This window comes from Rhinoderma darwinii, chromosome 1 (genome assembly GCF_050947455.1).
Source record: "Rhinoderma darwinii isolate aRhiDar2 chromosome 1, aRhiDar2.hap1, whole genome shotgun sequence".
Lineage (NCBI taxonomy): Eukaryota > Metazoa > Chordata > Amphibia > Anura > Rhinodermatidae > Rhinoderma > Rhinoderma darwinii.
Window position 1 is genome coordinate 34,477,402 of NC_134687.1, and position 17,757 is coordinate 34,495,158.

General features: G+C 41.8%; 1 protein-coding gene across 1 annotated transcript in view; it reads left to right on the forward strand.

Moving 5' to 3' along the window:
* The window catches only part of RGS12 (regulator of G protein signaling 12), a 149,736-nt gene that overhangs the window by 108,231 nt on the left and 23,748 nt on the right, over positions 1 to 17,757 (forward strand). The window contains exons 5-11 of the mRNA XM_075857435.1: positions 8,636 to 8,805; positions 10,378 to 10,470; positions 10,784 to 10,927; positions 12,503 to 12,682; positions 13,665 to 13,824; positions 15,097 to 15,209; positions 17,001 to 17,189. Of these exons, the coding sequence (XP_075713550.1) occupies positions 8,636 to 8,805; positions 10,378 to 10,470; positions 10,784 to 10,927; positions 12,503 to 12,682; positions 13,665 to 13,824; positions 15,097 to 15,209; positions 17,001 to 17,189 (1,049 nt within the window). The remainder of the gene's footprint in view (positions 1 to 8,635; positions 8,806 to 10,377; positions 10,471 to 10,783; positions 10,928 to 12,502; positions 12,683 to 13,664; positions 13,825 to 15,096; positions 15,210 to 17,000; positions 17,190 to 17,757) is intronic.

A 17,757-nucleotide genomic window follows, 5' to 3' on the forward strand; every position in this document is an offset into this window, starting at 1 on the left:
GAGCGCCGATCAATGAGACAGATCGTTGATCGGCACTCGTTTGCTCCTTTTCACAAGGACTCGTTTTCTTGTTGCGACCTACACTTTACTGCTGCGGCTGCAATGTTATATGCAAAGTGGCTTTCGATAAATTTACCTGCAGTCCTATGTAAAACCACATATAAAACACTGTGAAATCGCCACGGACCATATAACCAACTCGGCTCTGCTGCATTTGATAAATTCAGCTCTGCTCCAGTCTCGGGCTGGTATATGGTAGAGCTGTTATCAGGAGTCATTCTGAGTTATCTCTTGAGCTGTTTTTTCTGTTCCTGTTGGCTGCGCCGGCCCGTGGCTTTAATAATTGAGGCCTCTCTATCTGCGGCAGGCTACAGGTCCGCTTTATTCAATTATTTAGTAGCCTTCCCGTGTTGCATTGTTGAGCGTACTATCGGTTTTCACTCCAAGCTATGGAGGGGGGGGGGGGGGGGGAGGAGAATCAATTTGTCCAAACGGCAAGACTGGCTGCGAATATTGCAGGAAAATTAAATTCATGTGTCTGTAACGCGGCGGTATCAGCGAGGAACAATGTGCCATTTTATTACCAGGGACTGTACCCGCGGGGCTATGGGAATCAGCAGCTGAAGTGGGCATGGATTCTGATGGCTGGTTCTCTGTGAGTGATTTGAAGTATCTGGTGAGGTTGCACACGGGTTCCTACCAGCTGTACCCAGGTAAAAGGCTGCGCCGTCTTCTCCTCCACAGGCGGGGGCACTTACTTTTCACTTTTTTGTGGTTTGTGTGAAGACTTTTATGACTTTTTCCTCCTTACAGAACAAGTTAATTCCCAGACTTGTTCCATGACCACGCGTTTTTAACTCTTCCTAATCCGGGCAGGAGACGATATATAATGTTTTCCTTCAGCTTGACAGTGATGCGACATCCCATTACCATGTCATGACAATACATTGTCGTTAATTCTTTGCATAGTCATGGACTTTTTATTTCCAGGAACATTTGGCTTTGGACAGGAGACTCTGTGTGTGGACATACTATTCGCTAACCATGACGTTTAGATGTAGTAGGGCTGAGTTTGTCACTTCGTGATAGACGTGCATTATCTAGGGTTAGGACTACAGGTAAACTGGCTGCATAATTTTAACTCACTATGCAAAAACAATGCAGCCCCAACGGGCTAAAAAACCCATTTGGCTCTGCTACATCTGTATTTATTCATTGGTATCTTGTATAGAAGTGTAGTACTGTGTTTGCTATGTAAAACCATCAGAATAGTAGGAGAACCATTTCAAGCGCATTAGGGAATCCAGGATTGTCCATTTTTTTTTTATTTTGCTCCAGGCTCCTGTAAGTCCATGTCCTGGAAAACAGTCATTCTGATTTTCTTGATGCTTGAATAGAATGTCAGAACTGCAGTGTAGACTGACACGCAGACAGAGGAGTATTAGTGAGGGAGTAGCTATACATAAGTGTATACTGTAGGTATATACTATTCAGAGGGAATTGTATACAGTAGTGGTCACCCGGCATCATATATACCTAGTGTAAGGAAACCAATAGAATTTGGAGCATCAGAATAGACTGTAATTTAGTACTGGGAATAAAAAGAAAGTTTGCAGAATTGGATATCGTAGTGATGGAGCTGGCCAGATAATAAAACATGAATATGATTCTGCTCAGGCTCTCCGACCTGTGCCGGTCCTGGAAATTGTATGATGAAATATATAGCAAGCGTTGTCCGCTCTGTGGACTAAAAGGTACAAGGATGTTTTTGTAATATTAAAGGGTTCCCGGGGACAGTTACATGACGCTCCGTTAAAGGGGGTTGTCCAGGATCAGAAAAAAAGGTCCGCTTTTCTTTTTTTGGACCTAGCCACTGGACTGTCGTGTCGTTCTCACAGCAGTCCAGGAAGCTGAGATATGGGGAGATGTATGTTGTTGTCACCGGTGATTATCTTTACCTGACTAACAATAGTGTAAACTTCATATAAAATAACACATCGCTCTCTATGGATTGTCCAAGAGTGATCACCTGATCTGCTCCATGACTCCTCTTACAAGAAAGGTACGGGGTCAGGTGTTCCCTTTTGGAGGATCGGCAGAGAAGGATTTGGTGGTTTACATATAGAAGTCAGGTGTTATAGCATCCATTACATCTGATCGCAGTCCCAACATGAGCAGGACTTTCTGCTTGACAGATTCTTTTATTTCTAGGCAAACCCTGTGGCAGACCTGACCGTCCATGAATTCCATGGTTGGCCAATCACCTGACTGTACATCGTGTAATACCGTTCCCCTGCAGCGGACATGTATGCCCAACCTAAGCTTCCCTGTAGATGGCAGCTAGCTAAAGATTCCAACAGCTGGACCTGTGGAAATCACCAGCGTAGCCATGTTTAGAGAATGATTTGTCCTCCTGAGACAACCCCTTTTAGTGTAAGGCCTCGTTCACATCTAAGTTGGAGACTCCATTTGGGGCCTCTGTCACAGATCCGGTGAGAATACTGGAAACAATAGCGCATTTGTCTCCGGTAAAACCATGGAAACCCATTAAAGGCAAATGGGTTCCATCAACCGCCAGTGGTGGTCATGGTGCGGTGGAACCAGCGTGTTGGGTTTTTCCGATGTTCTGCTCCTCTGACGGAGCAGAATAGAATGGCGATCGCTGATGGCGAACGAGGCCTAAGGCTACACATTGACACGCAGTTGCGCACTGCAGCACGAGCCGAATGTATTTATTGTGGGAAGAAACGTTGCGGATGTTCTTGTTCAGAACTACTAATGTGTTCATAATTGTATTTGACAGAAAAAAAAGTTATTGACATGTTGAAAAAAAATAATCGGTCAGTGAATATTGGCTACGTGATTCACAAAATAACTGCTCTCTGCTCCTTCTAGGTTGGGGGACCTATTCTATTCTATATGCCCTAAAACAACAAATCGAAAGGGGTTGACCAAAAAGCTCAGCCTTTTTATTTTATTTTTTTTAAGTGTCTATTCGTGGCCAACTTTTTGGACCAAAGTTTTTGGACCAAAAATATAATAATAATAATCTGCGGAATAGCTTTTTTTCCTGATCACCACCAGCTTTATGTAACTCGCAAGAAAAATGTATGACACCGCAGGCGGGTTCTCGTATGAAGGTGACTGACGGCGGTAACCACCATTATAACCGGTATTTATGACGACGTGAACTATGTGACAAGCAGAAACAGATTATCTACTGGATATCTTACAGAGCTTTTAGCAAACTCTTATCTGGGATAAAATCTATGGTGTGCGTCAGAGATAAGATAACGCGGTTATTCTCCGTTCTGAAGATGTAGATCATCCAGCATTAAATGCACATGAGAAAACGTCAATTTCATGTTTAGTCAGAGAGAAAAAAAAAAGCTATTTTTGGTGGAGCAGAGCGAGGAAACCGCACATGAATAATGTTATAATAACCGATCAGACAGATTCTGTAGGCAATTGCCAACTCCTCAAAAAAATAATCTGCTCCCACCAATGTAAATCAAATCCCAGCTGTCAGCATAGGTTACAAATATAGAATCTGCTTTCTCTGTACTGTAAAAAATCCTTAGTACTGAGTAAGGGTCTTATTTCTCCATATAATGCTTTTCTTAAAGGACATGAAGCTTATAATATACATGTGTACATACTCCCTTTTATCCGGCACAGAACCCCAACACAACGTGGGATTTCACATTATTTAAGAAATTATTCCTGGTTGAAACTTGAGTTTATAGAATCCAGATATTGCTTTAATAATTGATCTCGGCCTTTTTTCCTTAAATGGGTTAACCCGTTTCGAAATCGCAATTTCATATACTCTTCCAGGGAATTCTGAGTTAATAGAGGGCGTCCTCTGTTCAGGATTCTCATGTGCAAAGTGGTTACAAAGAGTGTCGTTCGCACTAGAGGACTTGTCCTGTCCTGCATTACACAGAAAACCCATTGATTTTGTATGGACACTGTGTAGTGCTTAATTTCACCTGTGGTGGCTCTGCAGAGAAATTGAACACTTCCAAGTTTCCCCACAGAATACAACTGATCGCTGGGGATTCCAGCAGGGCAAAATTTTTTGATCAACCTATTGTCAGAGGACACTCCTAACAAGTAGGAATTGTCCGAAGTGGACAACCCTTTTCAAGGGGTCTTGTATTGATTAGCTGTAATCGGTGGCAGCAAGTGTTCAATTTCCCTGCAGCGCCACCACAGAGGAAATAAAGCATTACACAGTTCCCATTGAATTCTATGGGCTGTTCATGTAACACATTTAAAGCAGATCGGTCAGGTATTTATTCTGCCCTGTCTGAGGGCAATTTAAAGAAGTGACAGACACGTGATTTCCGCGTATTATCGCTTATTAGTTAATGGTAAATAGTTATTGAATATTTAGAACCTATAATTGAGGCGCCCGCCCAGAACAGCAAGTATGAGACCAAGTATATTCATATATTTACACCACTCCTCCACCCCCCCCGCCCCCCTGCCGCTGATTGACACTTTTCGCCCTATGCGCAGTAACTGGGAAAATAGGTGCCATGTTCACACTCCTCCGCTGACTGCCACGATCGGTTCCAGATATGAACAAAAAGGAGAGAGAGTTGATCCTACTTTCAATCCCAAAGGGTGTGACCATACGAAGATAAATAGGTTACGAGGACCAATTTAAAACTGGCCAGCTGACCATAGATCTGACATTTTTGTAAGGATCAGCCAATTTTAAACCGATCCAATTCCATTGTTTCCTTCTGGATAATTGCCCCTGGAGTTGTGTGGTGGCCACCTATCCCGTTATCTCAATAGAACTAAAATACCCAATGTCTATTACCCCATCCTTTTCTTACAAAGCTTAAAACACCCCCCCCCCATCCCAATGTCATGCTCTCTTGTCCTGAGATTAAAATTGCTGTGGTGGTATAAACCAGTCCCAGGTTGGTGGCATCATTTTAATCTTCTCTTTGGGCTCCTTTATGTAAAAATCCAAAATTTAGTATGCCTTGTTTTTTGATATCCTGTTACCGGGCCCTTGCACTAGTCCAGATCATATTCCTCCTTGGCTTTGAGCACCTCTTCGTTGTCACGTCTGTGAGATGTGTAGATGTCACAGCCTGGTAATATTAAGCATGTGTCAAGTGTAAAGGCGGCCAAGAGCTCTGTTCTGGCAGATCTAGAGCATAACATCTCATCTCAAGCCAGGGGTCCTCGTACCGCACAGCCGGAGACATGTAGAAGAAACCCAGGAGCAAAGGACTGGAGCTACGAAGACGTCTAGTGAAAGCTGGTCTGGAAACAAACTCTCGAACCTGACTTTCTTCCTCCTAGGCTTCCTCTACATGTCACGTCTGCGGTTCTTTGGTCTGCTGGATGCACGCCTTGGAGAGAAAGACATAAAAATAAGGACAAACAGAATCTAAATTGAGAATTTGAATCTGCGTGCAATTATAGAGCCAAGCTGGACTTGTATGCCAACTATGGATGCCATCACTTGTATTTTTGTGTGTTTAGCTTCAGTCTTTTTGTGTGTCTTGGCTAATTAAGAATTTTTTTTTAAAAATGTTACTTCGGTAAAAATCCAAGGCCCAATTGTAGGTTGGCTCTAATGTTGATAATGAAATTAGATAAGAACATTTTCTATAAATTATATCAAAGCAATGATAATTTGGTGGATTTGAACTCCTCTTTTACGGTTCCTTGGACCCCTCCTTTAAGTGCTGAACTGACTTTGACATTGCAATTCTTACCCCTCCACAGTCCCTGGACTCTTTGTGGCCGTGATTATATTCAGGGTTCTGGCATCTTGGATGGGTCTTCTACCTGGTCTAGGCAGTCTACATTACCCATCACTTCTTGCAGCGGGAACATCAAAATTTATGTGCGGAATCCAGATTAACCGCCTTTGGTTTTAGACCGTCCCGTAGACACTAAATTAAGGAGACGATGGCTGGCCTGTTCTGTAGTCCGTGCTACTGTTGGCAGTCTAATGTGACTTCCTTCTCATCCATGAATAGCCAAAATTTTCATAATCTAATTGGTTACAGATTCTAACTAATCTAATCATGACCGATGAAATTGATAACCCAAAGATCTTTCTCTGAGAAATATCTTTACATAAACTACTTTGGCTTTGGTATTGGCCAATAGTCATTTTCTCTGCTCTCTAGTATTGGGTATTTATTTGGGCTTGTCTAAAGGTAGCCATAGAAAATAATCTGGGTCCGGTAAGTCCCCCAATGCCTGTGACCACTTTTTACAATTTGTGCTTACCGACTCTGAAAAATGACTATAGTAGATTTTCCTAAACGGTGTCCTACGAGTCAAATATATATAGGCCCAAAAAACAAGCGCTTAATGTGGTCTCCATCTGCACAAATCCTCACGTCCGTTTGTACTCCCAAATTTGGGTTCATGCAGCGATAATGGTTCTGTTTCATTGGCTGTAAGTTAGTTAGTAAGCACCGACCCTTCCAGTTATTGAGACCCAGCCTAATGTATATTTTACAGGATGAGCACGTTTGCCCGACGCCTCCCCACAGCAGAATTTCTTGGCACGTATTAAATAAACAATAATGAAAATAACAGGCCTTCCTGCCCGTATCTGAATGTGCTCGCCTGTGGAAGGCCCGCTTTGTTGCACATGGCGTGTTAACATAATGATAGGTCTGCGGCACATTCTCCTCTCTCTAGTCACGTTGATTGCCCATTGACTGCCGCCCCGCACACACAACGCAGAGGGGGAGGCTCAATTATCCTGACAAGCTTCTAATCCTCAGCCTTGTGGGCTGTGTGAAGGTTTGATTGCCTGCTGTCAGAATGGTGCGACCCATGTGTTAGATCACTATGCAGCGAGCAAAGAAGTGGCATATATATATATATATATATATATATATATATAGGTGTGGCATATCTCTGCTTAGACCTATAATACTTTGTGTGCGATGTTCTGTGTGTTCTCAGACGTGTGCGCTGGGCTAAAATGTATAATTTTCCGTAAATCAAAAGTAAGGACAATAGACCAAGTTTGTAAATTGTTTAATTTACCTTTTTAGACGTCGATGTAGGTTTTTTTTTTTTTTGCTGTACATTAGATTACAGTACAGTGCCTGGTTTAGTGAACACTTTTATTTTATTTTAATTTTCCTTTTATTGAATTATTTGCTTTTATATGTTATAAAAATGTGTTTATACTTCCATTATAGCACATGTGATTGTCATATAGTTGCGACCTTTCTAGAATAATATTTGCACATACCTAAAATGAAAAGATTTACAGGTTTGTTTTTAAAAAAAAATGTATTGGCTGCCAGAGGGTGTGATCCCTCTCGTTGTATGAAATGTGAAAGGTTTTGTATCTTCCTTACCGCATTTACTTTTATATTCTCTGTATGCTGTGAATGGATTCTGATCGTTCTTTATGAGCTTTTTGAAGTATACAATGAACCTTCTTTTTTTTTTTTTTTTTCTTTTTTTTTTTATAGATGATCATAGAATTGACAGCTTTATTACTATTGAATCTGGGCAAAGCTGAACATTTTGCCAGGCGCACCCCCAAATGTTTCACTTACCAGGTCAAATGTCGCTAGGTCATTTATCTGGCCTCTGGTGTGGGCGCTTTGACTTCCAGAATATTGGCTGTCTTTTCATATACAGACTCCTCGGCAATTCCCTCTTGTGTGAACGGAGTAACCTTTTAAACTAATACTTTCAAGGCTTGGCACGGGATATGTCGATGGCCAGATCCTCGTCTCCAGTCCTCAAGTACCACTAACAGGCCATAGGTATTTACCGCCAGCATGTGCTCTACTTATGAGATTTCCTTAAATCGTCACCTGTTGGGGGTATTTGAGGACTGCAGTAGAGAAATGCTGGTCTAGAGAAGTGTTTCGTAATGTTTCTAAGCCAAGTATCCCATATTTAAAAAATGACATTAAGGTGCCCCCAATGTTATGATCATAAACTGTTTATTAAAAGCACAGTATGAGCATAGAGCAAGTTCCCCTAAAGATATGGTATGGGACTAAGGGGGGTGGGGGGCTGCTAATGGACGAACAATGGGTCAAACAGGTTGGTCTAATCAATGCATGTGTTTATTGATCCATTGAAGCAACATTCAGATTTGGGTGAGCTAAGCGTCTGTTATTGGGAAAGTCCGGGGTCCTGATGGTTGTCCAATCGTGGATCTACTGAAACCTCAAATTTTTGTGGTCCCCATTCCATCACTAGGGGTGCCCTTTTTTTTTGTGATCAAATGTGTGATCGCGATCATGTAGAGGTAGCAGATTAAACCCATCGTGCAGTGAAGGACACACATTTTCTAGCTGGAACTAATATTTCTTGGGGGCATTGTTTTGAGGATTGGAAGACCGTTGGTGACCAGTAATATATGGCACGAAGAAGGCGTTCAGGTCCGATCCTGGTGAATTTTACGCAGAATTATTAACCAAATCATGTTTTATCCTGCTACCTACTGTACCTTTTAGCAAGTTCTGATGAAATCCTGCCCTGTATAACGCCGGTTTATATGATGATTTCATGTTTAGCTTGTTGGCTATTGCCAATGTACATCTTCAATGTCTAATTGAATGGACTGCCTACACTGTACATGATTTTTTTCCTCTGTGTTTTCTACTAGAACTCAACAGCACTGATCTAAAAGGATGTGTCAGCGAGAACAGCCTGAGCAGCAATGCCAGCCTGCCCAGCGTGCAGAGCTGCCGGAGACTGGGAGAGCGGCGCGTAGCCAGTTGGGCTGTGTCTTTCGAACGTCTCCTCCAGGATCCAGTTGGTGTTCGATATTTCACGGTTAGTAACTCGATCTGTGTCACATATGAGACCTGACTTTGGCTGTGCAACTTTGGGTGAACTGTCAGGCAAGAAATATAAAAATGTAAAATAGTGATCCACGTAATAGTGGTCAGGGTGGGATGAGTTCTGCAAATAAATTTTCTGCAAGGCAATAGGCATGGGATGTTGGAAGACTGTCCAAATTGTTTAAAAAGTCATTAAAGGGGTTGTACCCGCACGGATGTCTCCACAGGATAGGTCATCAGCATATGATCTGTGGGGGTCCAACACCCGGACCCCGCACCGATCCGCTGCCTCCAGGCGCGGAATGTTATGACGGGTATGCAGTTGTCGGAGCTGGTAGCAGATTCCGCTGTTCCGTGACCGGAGCCAACTGCTTCCCGTATGGACGTCTGGTGCCCGGAGGCTGAAGCAGCTGATCGGTGCGGGGTCCGGGTGTCAAACCCCCATGGATAACATACTGATGACCTATCCTGTTGATAGGTCATCAGTTGTCCGTGCGTGGAAAACCCGTTTATATATTATCCCATTAAACCTATAAATAAAGTTCCAGTTGGCATGAAATAAAGCCCAGACTTGTGCTCAAAGGATAAGTGAAGAACTGCCAAGTAGAGGGCTTGGTGGGGCAAGATGGTTGAAAGGAACTGCGATCAAGCAAAATAATTGCGGAGTTCTCTTCAAGCCGTGAGTGGAACAGCTGCTGCTGAAGTGGCTTATTAAGAGAGAAACTGTCTGGCAATCAGTGTGGAGTAATGGAAATTACAATAATGAGTTCACGATGTGTATTCCGGTTCAGGCTCCGCGCCATATCAAAAATCATGAAGATAGAAAGAGGAAGATTTCAAGGGCTAGTTATTAGGACAGGGGGGTCTTCGATTCAGGATCAGACGGCCAGTGGGTGCTGTGCAATGCATTGTGGGAGGAATAATGAGCATTTGATCTGTGGTTACCCCAGAGATTACAGTGCTCGGCTCTCTAGCACTAGAACGTCCAAAAAAAGGTGTCCAGATTATTATAGAGGAACAATCTGGGGGTTCTCTTCAATGTTGTATCCCTGTATCATGCACCTACCCCTCAGGTCCTACCAGTTTTGCCCAAAGTGTTTCTGTTAAATATACTAGTCTGAACTGAAGGAAAAAAATTACTTTTTTAAGGGTTTGTACATTTATACAACCAATATTTAAAATCCTTTCTTTTTATTTTTTTATAAATCGCTTTATTTAGAGTGTCTCCATGGTTACAGACTACAAACAAACCCTGTGTAGTCTGATCCTGCAGTCATGTGTTACTCCACTCCCTCTGCCCCCTCTTCTTTCTCATCTACTGTCTAAGCTACAGTGATACAGGGGATACAAATGAAGGGTGTCTAGCACAAAGTTATTAGGGTTTATCCCACATGGGACTAGATTGAGCTTTGATTGGTCCATATTTACCTCCATGTTAAGTTCTCAGATTTCATTTCCCTACTTACTACTTTGATATTACACACTCCTTACCATATACTAGAGGATGATATATGTGCGCACAGATCGGAGTGTAATCCATTTTCTGTTGTCTTGTTCCCTGCAGGAATTTTTGAAGAAAGAATTCAGCGAGGAGAACATCTTGTTCTGGCAGTCCTGCGAATATTTTAGTCGTGTTCCAGCTCATGACAAAAATGAGGTAGATTGCTTACACAATGGATGATATTTGTGCATAACCATATTACAGATTTTATTGTTATGACACGACTGTATTAAATTAAATACAGAAAAATATAAACATTGGATCATCCTAAAAATAATACCACAAAGAAATGTCTTTCAACTTTATAAAACTGTGCGGCACATTTAACCTCGTTCCTCAGGTTCCGCCCCAGCTTGGCTGACTTTTTAATACATATTAATTCATGAATTTAATGGTTTTTTTGTTCGATTTTTATTTTTTTTTTATTTTTTTTTATTATTTATTTATTTTTTCTATATTATTTTTGCAGCTTTCGTACCGCGCTCGGGAAATATTCAATACGTTTTTGAGCAGCAAAGCAACTACACCAGTAAATATTGACAGCCAGGCTCAACTGGCCGATGACATACTGAACGCTCCACACCCCGATATGTTCAAAGAACAGCAGCTCCAGGTATGTCCACCTACTTTTTTTTTATTTTATATATAATCCACGTGCAGATTTCACCTTTTTTCATGTAAAGGGGATGAAATCCTCGCAAGACGTGCAAATTTTGCTGTGGAAATTCCACGACAAATCCTTTTACGTGTGTGCGTACTCTTAGGCTATGTTCACACGGAGTATTTTGGGGGAGGAATATCTGCCTCAAAATTCCATTTGGAACTTTGAGGCAGATATTCCTCTCCCTGCACGCCGATTTTCGCGGCGATTATCGCGCCGTTTTTCGCCCGCGGCCATTGAGCGCCGTGGGCATAAAACAGCGAGAAGTACGCTTTCTCCTGCCTCCCATTGAAGTCAATGGGAGGTCAGAGGCGGAAGCGCCCGAAGATAGGGCATGTCGCTTATTTTTCCCGCGAGGCAGTTTTACTGCTCGCGGGAAAAAGACGCCGACGCCTCCCATTGAAATCAATGGGAGGCGTTCTCGGGCCGTTTCTGCCGAATTTTGCGATGCGGTTTCCGCGTCAAAACTCGGCAAAATACCCCGTGTGAACATAGCCTAATACCCCAGGATAGAGCACAATTTTTATGTTCTCTTTACCCTGGGAATTTTTCTGCTGTGTTTTGTCGCCCCCTGCTGTATAATTCTCTGTATTAGCCGCCAAACGGAGTGGGGGAAGAGAACTGACACTTGCTATGAGCACATATCTGGCTCAAAAGTCAGATTTCAAGTTCTATAAATCAATGGTCTAACAAAGTAGATTGACTTACCATAACAATTTTGATACTGCCCCCTATGGGTCTGAACAGGAAGCATATTGTTTGTATCTGGCTGAAATTTCTTTATCGTGTATTTAAAAACAAAAAAAAACTTTTTAGGAATTCCTCAATGATTCTGTGTGGACTAGATCTGCCGTAATTTTTAGATCCTAATTCCTACAGTTGTTTGACGTCTCTTGGTTTTCAGCACCTCCGGCAGCAGTGTAATAACTTAAAGGGTAACTAAACTTTCAGAAAAGAAAGACATGTCATAGTGACGTGTCAGAGGTTTTGATGGGGGGGGGGGGTCCGAATGCTTAGTCCCCCACCGATCGCTAAAACAAAGCGGCAAAAGCGCTTGGGTGAGTCCTGAGCCTCTTAGTTTCTGATCGCCTTTTCTCGGAAAGCCGGTGTACGGGCCCATAGACTTTCTATTAAGTCTGTACACTGTTACATCGGCTTTCCAAGGAAAGCCTATCCGAAACCAAGCGGCTTCACGCTCACCCGAGCGATTCTGCCGCTTTGTTTCAGTGATTGGTGGGGGTCTCCGTGCTCGAACCGGCACCGATCAAAACTTCTGACCTGTCACTATAACAAGTCAGAAGTTTTCTGAAAGTTTAGTTACCCTTTTAATTTTCTACATTACAATTATTACCTTATTTTATGATTTTTGGTCCTGTTACTAAAATGTTGTTGCTTTCCATCATCAGAACAGGACAATTCTGTCCAAAAATTATAGCCATGAAATTGTGATCGCTATATTTCTGGACCTGGAATTGGTTCAAAACAACAAATTAAATATTTAACTTTTTTTCCTTCATTGATTTTCAGATTTTCAACCTTATGAAATTTGACAGCTACACTCGCTTCCTGAAGTCTCACCTGTACCAGGAATGTATGCTTGCAGAAGTGGAGGGGCGATCGCTCCCAGACCCTCAAGAAATACCTAGCAGTCCCACATCAAAACATAGCGTCAGCTCTGACCGCTCCAATATCTCTACTCCAAAGAAGGTCTGCTCGCTTTTTAAAAAAAAAATGTATTTATATTTTAGTAATTTTAAAGGGTTGTTCTCCTTGAGACAGCCCCTTTTCAAACTGAAGCCGGCCTGGCGATCAGAGGATCACCCCGAGCAATCAACTGATATCAGAAGTTAGCCAGCCATACCTTTCTTCTGCAGTGGCCACCACAGGAAAAATGTAGTATTACATTCCAGCTGTTCAAATGAATGCCTGACTATGTAATACATGTATGAACTGGGTCCACCAGCGTGAAAGCTGGTCTGACACATAGATCCTGAGTGGAGGACCTCCTTCTATGATGCCCACATGCCCTAGTAGGACAAAACCAAAGGTTGTGTGTATTTGAGACATGAAATTAAATTCCTTTTAATCCATCATCTATTAGCCGTATTACTGGATATCTGAACCCTCCTAGATAAATATATAAAACTTGTAATAAAAAAAACAGACCCTTCCGGGAAGAGAGCCCGAAATCTGCCAATCTATTTGTGATCAATTCCTCTTGGAGTTGGTTTATATATCAAGTAAAGATGGGAAATAAACCTTCTCTCCGGGTTCTATTTTGTGTCCCCCATCATCAATTTCCTAACACCCACTTTTGTTTTTTTATTTTTGTGATCCTTTTTGTGCTCTTTACCGTTTTTATGGCCACATAATTACAATAGGAATGATGGTTGGATGCTGCAGATCTCTCCAGGGTTGTGATGGTGGATACCTGCACTTGGCTGTCTTTTTGTTTTATATGAGTGATCCGGTATGTCCGGCCTGGTGTATGTCAGGTTTGACGACCGTCAATCTCCAGGTAGAGAGGGATGTGCTCTATAATTGGTTTCTAGTGAAGTTTGTCAATGCCACCAGATAAGCAAAATGTTCCCCTTACCACTAAACTAGTGGAACAAGATAAAGATATCATCTTTAGCACGTGCTTTTGATACTGAAGTATTTTGGCCTGACCTGTTTCCTGTACACACAGCAAGCCAGCAAGAAAACCAAGTCCGGAAGGTCCCTGAACGAGGAGTCTGGAGGGGAGGACGAGAATGAGAAGAAGAAGAAAGGGACGTTCTTCTCTTGGTCAAGGAGTAAAAGCATGGGGAAGTCTCAGAAGAAGAGAGAGAATGGAGAAATCCCAAATGGTAATTCCATTTTATGGCTGAGACTTCCAAAAAAAACTGTATGGTCTAGAATGCTCCCTATTTCTAGTACATTATTAGGTAAAGTGGCTTTAGGAGAAGTTGTCCGCTCTCGTGACATGTCTGTTATAGTAAATATTTGCATTCCCCATAAAATAGCAATTCCGGAGCATATACGTTCGCTCTGAGAAGTTGGAGCTGCGCTGCTCTTCTGTTGTTCCTCCTGGAAATGTGTGAATAAATTGACAACTGGGTGTTACTGCGACACTTGCCAATGGATCATGTCCATACAAACTTACACTGTCCAATCCCTATTCACAATGGGAATGGTAATGCCCCATTGTCAATTTATTCATTTCCAGGAGGCTTAACTGAGGTAGGAGACCACGCAGACTTTTAAGAAAAGATGCTTCAGATTTGTTGGTTACACAAGTTTTTACAAAAACAGATAAAGCTCTGCTGACATGTCTGTTTTTTTGCGGGGTTTCTTTTTTTTTCTGTTGGCAACTCTTTTTAAATTGCTGATTTTTTTGATTTTTATTTTTTGTTATACGGTCGACTGTTAATAAAATTTTCTCTATTAGGTTGCTAACGTGTTTAAAGTTCTAATTGATTGCTTACTGTTGTCCATATTTTAGTGTGAAAGATAATTACTAGCAAGGGCGGAAAAATCGTGTGGCCATTGGCCACCACAAGTGATTGTCGTTTCAGCCAGCCGCATGTGGATGCCGCTAAGTGGGATGATTCCCTTAAGATCCTCAGCTGAGGTTTATTGGCCGAATGTAATTCAGCTGCTGATTTAGTGCTTGTGCTTGGACTTCCTGCTGAGAGAGAGGGATAAAGAGCTGCATCATCTAGCCTTGCATAGTATTTGCAGAGATAACTCACTGTAAAATATTAAATAAAAACACAATAAGCCTGCCTGAGGCTCAGAGTAGTTCCTAAACACTTCGCGTCCATAGTTACAGTTGGGTTCATTGCTCTATACTGTAGGTCTGGGAAATAAACTTGACCCAAACACCATTTAAAGATGGGAGGGAGAATCCCAATACAATATATCTTCTATAATATTATATATGTGATGACGTGTGAAAACGAATACGTTTGTCATGGAAAATTAAAACCCCCTGGGCCTCCGCTTTTATTCTAGAGCGACCCCAGTATATGGCTTTTTATTGTGACATACAGAACTGTTGTTGAGCTCTGGACGCACAGGAGGAAAAGTTTCCCGATTTCCTATCAACTCTCCTTTTTCTCCAACCTTTTTCCTGGCAGAATCTTCTATTATCAACGGGGCTCCCAGCAGGAGGCGCGAGTCGCAAGGTTCTGTATCCTCTTCAGCAAGTCTTGAGATGATTAATTTTGGCAGTAATGGCAATGTGCTCGAGGTAAGGATCACATTAATGTTGTAATTGTTTTACAAGACAGAAATTCTTATCGGTCGTCTTGACATCCGGCTCTGCCTTCATAACCTTGCATTACTGATTATGCACGTTTTAGCAAACGACTGGTGTACATGTCCCCTCGGGGGAATTGTAAACGTTACTTAGCTGACTGGCTTCATTCTTAGAGAACTTGGACTAGAAAATCCATCCTATCAATCCATTAAGGTGGCTGTATTCCTATGAATATGGCATGACATTCAACTGAGTTACGCAGTACAATACTAGATATTTGTGGACTTTGCCGTCTAGTTTTGGCCATTTCTATCTTGAGATCGACATTGCTTGTTTCCGTCTGATCAGTCTTTTGCAGGGGCCCTATACTATATAATAGGACCCAGTCTCAAGATTCCTCCAAGGTGGAAGTTAATTGACACTTGAACTAATCCTGCATTTGGAAAATTTGTTTTCCCGTCTATATCTTTTAATGAAAAACTTGAACAGACCCCAGCACAATCTGGAATGCATCCCTTCTCCTTTAAAAATAGCTGTCCAAAATGTATAAACTTTTATACTGAAAAAACAAGAACATCCATAATCGAATCCCCAGGTTTATCCACATTTCTCTCGTCTCCATTCCCCCTACTCCCACACAAAATCAATACAGGTCACTGCCTCCCACAGGGTCAGTACACTCATCTCCTGCTGCATTCATCATTCCAATCTGACTGGCTACAGGGTGTTATATCCCCACTCACTTCATGTCCCTGCCACATACCAGCCTGTCCTACTGACATAACAGGGAGTGTACAGGTCACTGCCTCACACAAGATCAACATACTCTTCTCCTGCTGCTGTCAATATTCCTTTCATCTGACTGACCTATAAAGTGTTTTATCCCCACTCACTTCTAATCGCTGCCACATGCCACCCTGTCCTACTGACATAATGATGGGATTGGGCAGGTCACTGCCTCACACAAGATCAACACACTCCTCTCCTGCTGCTTTCATCATTCCCTTCATCCGATTGGCTACAGGTTGTTCTATCCACACAAACTTCATAACATTACCCCTGTCACTTGTGACTTAATCTCAACCCAGAACATAAGAACCTGGCTTTTTAATTTCTCTTGTCATTTTAAAATTTCTGAAATTACCCCTGATTTGCATAATAAAGACACAGGCGGCAGCCTGGCATTGATTTTTTTATTCTGTCCCAATTAAATTCAAGATCACATTTTAGGGTAGGGCCGAATTCATATGACAGTAGTATACGTCCGTGTGACAGCCGTTAAACGTCACACGGTCGCGTGTATTTCAATGGGGCCGTTCACACGGCCATTGTTTCAACGAACCGTGTGAAGGGTCCGTTGAGAAATAGAACATGTCCTATTTTCTTCTGTTTTCACGCATCCCTCGATAGACTCGAAGTCTACGGGGATCCATGGAAACGGGACCCGCACGGGTGCAACTCAGATGTGAAGAACAGCGGTTCGTGTGAATCTAGCCTAAGACTGTTCCTGTCTTTTCAGGCCATATCCTGTGGTCACAAGTGGCTAAATTGTAAAAAAAATATACTTTTTTTTTTTTTTTCTTCAGAGCCTATTTTATATAAATGTTTCTATTTTATTATGAAGAAATAAATGCAATATTTATATAGTTTCTATTCCACAATTATTACACATCACACAGGTTTGCATGTTGCATAGGATTCCCTCCGGAGGTAGTAAATTGCCTATATCCGCGATTCTGCTGTCTGTTTTTCTTACCGGTCCCTTTTCTCTCTCTCCCAAAGTTTGAATCATCAAGAGTGTCTTCTTCCGAGAAATCGCCCAAGCACTGCTACATTACCCTGCCAGACGGCTCCTCCTGTGCCATGCTTGTGAGAAGTGGCTTCTCGATCAAAGAAATCTTAAGCAACCTCTGCGAGAAGCACGGATTTAACATTGCTGCAGTGGATCTATTCTTAGTCGGAGGCAACAAGGTATTGTGTTTCTTAAGAAATCCTACAGAGTATTTAAGCAGGGCAGATAATGGAACATGAGTGTTATTTTATGCCTGTTATATGAAAGCAAATTGTAAATAAAGTCATAAAATAAAATCCTTCAATTTTAAATGTTCTGTTTTCTGCTTCAGGTTTAAAATTCCTGATTTTTTTATTTTTATTTTATTTTATTTTTTTCAGTTCTGTACCAGTTAACTAGAATTTCCAGATTATGAAATTCCAGATAAAAAAAAAAAAAGTTTTTACGGCTATAGCATTCTAGGAAATGTAACGTTAAATATCGAATATTCTCTCTAAATCATCACTCGCTTTAGTGCAGCTTTGTTAGGCTACACAACAACAGTTGGCGGTGGTGCCACGCGGTGCGAAGCTGCTGTACCGTGACCTGCCGTCATATATTGCCACTCGCCTTGCAGTATCCATGCAATATGATTAACATTATTTTAAGAGGAAATGATCTTTAACCCATCCACAGTTTTTTTTTGTTTTTAGTTTTTTTAAGCTTTTCCTCCCCACTTTCCGAAAGCCATTACTTTTTTTATTTTTA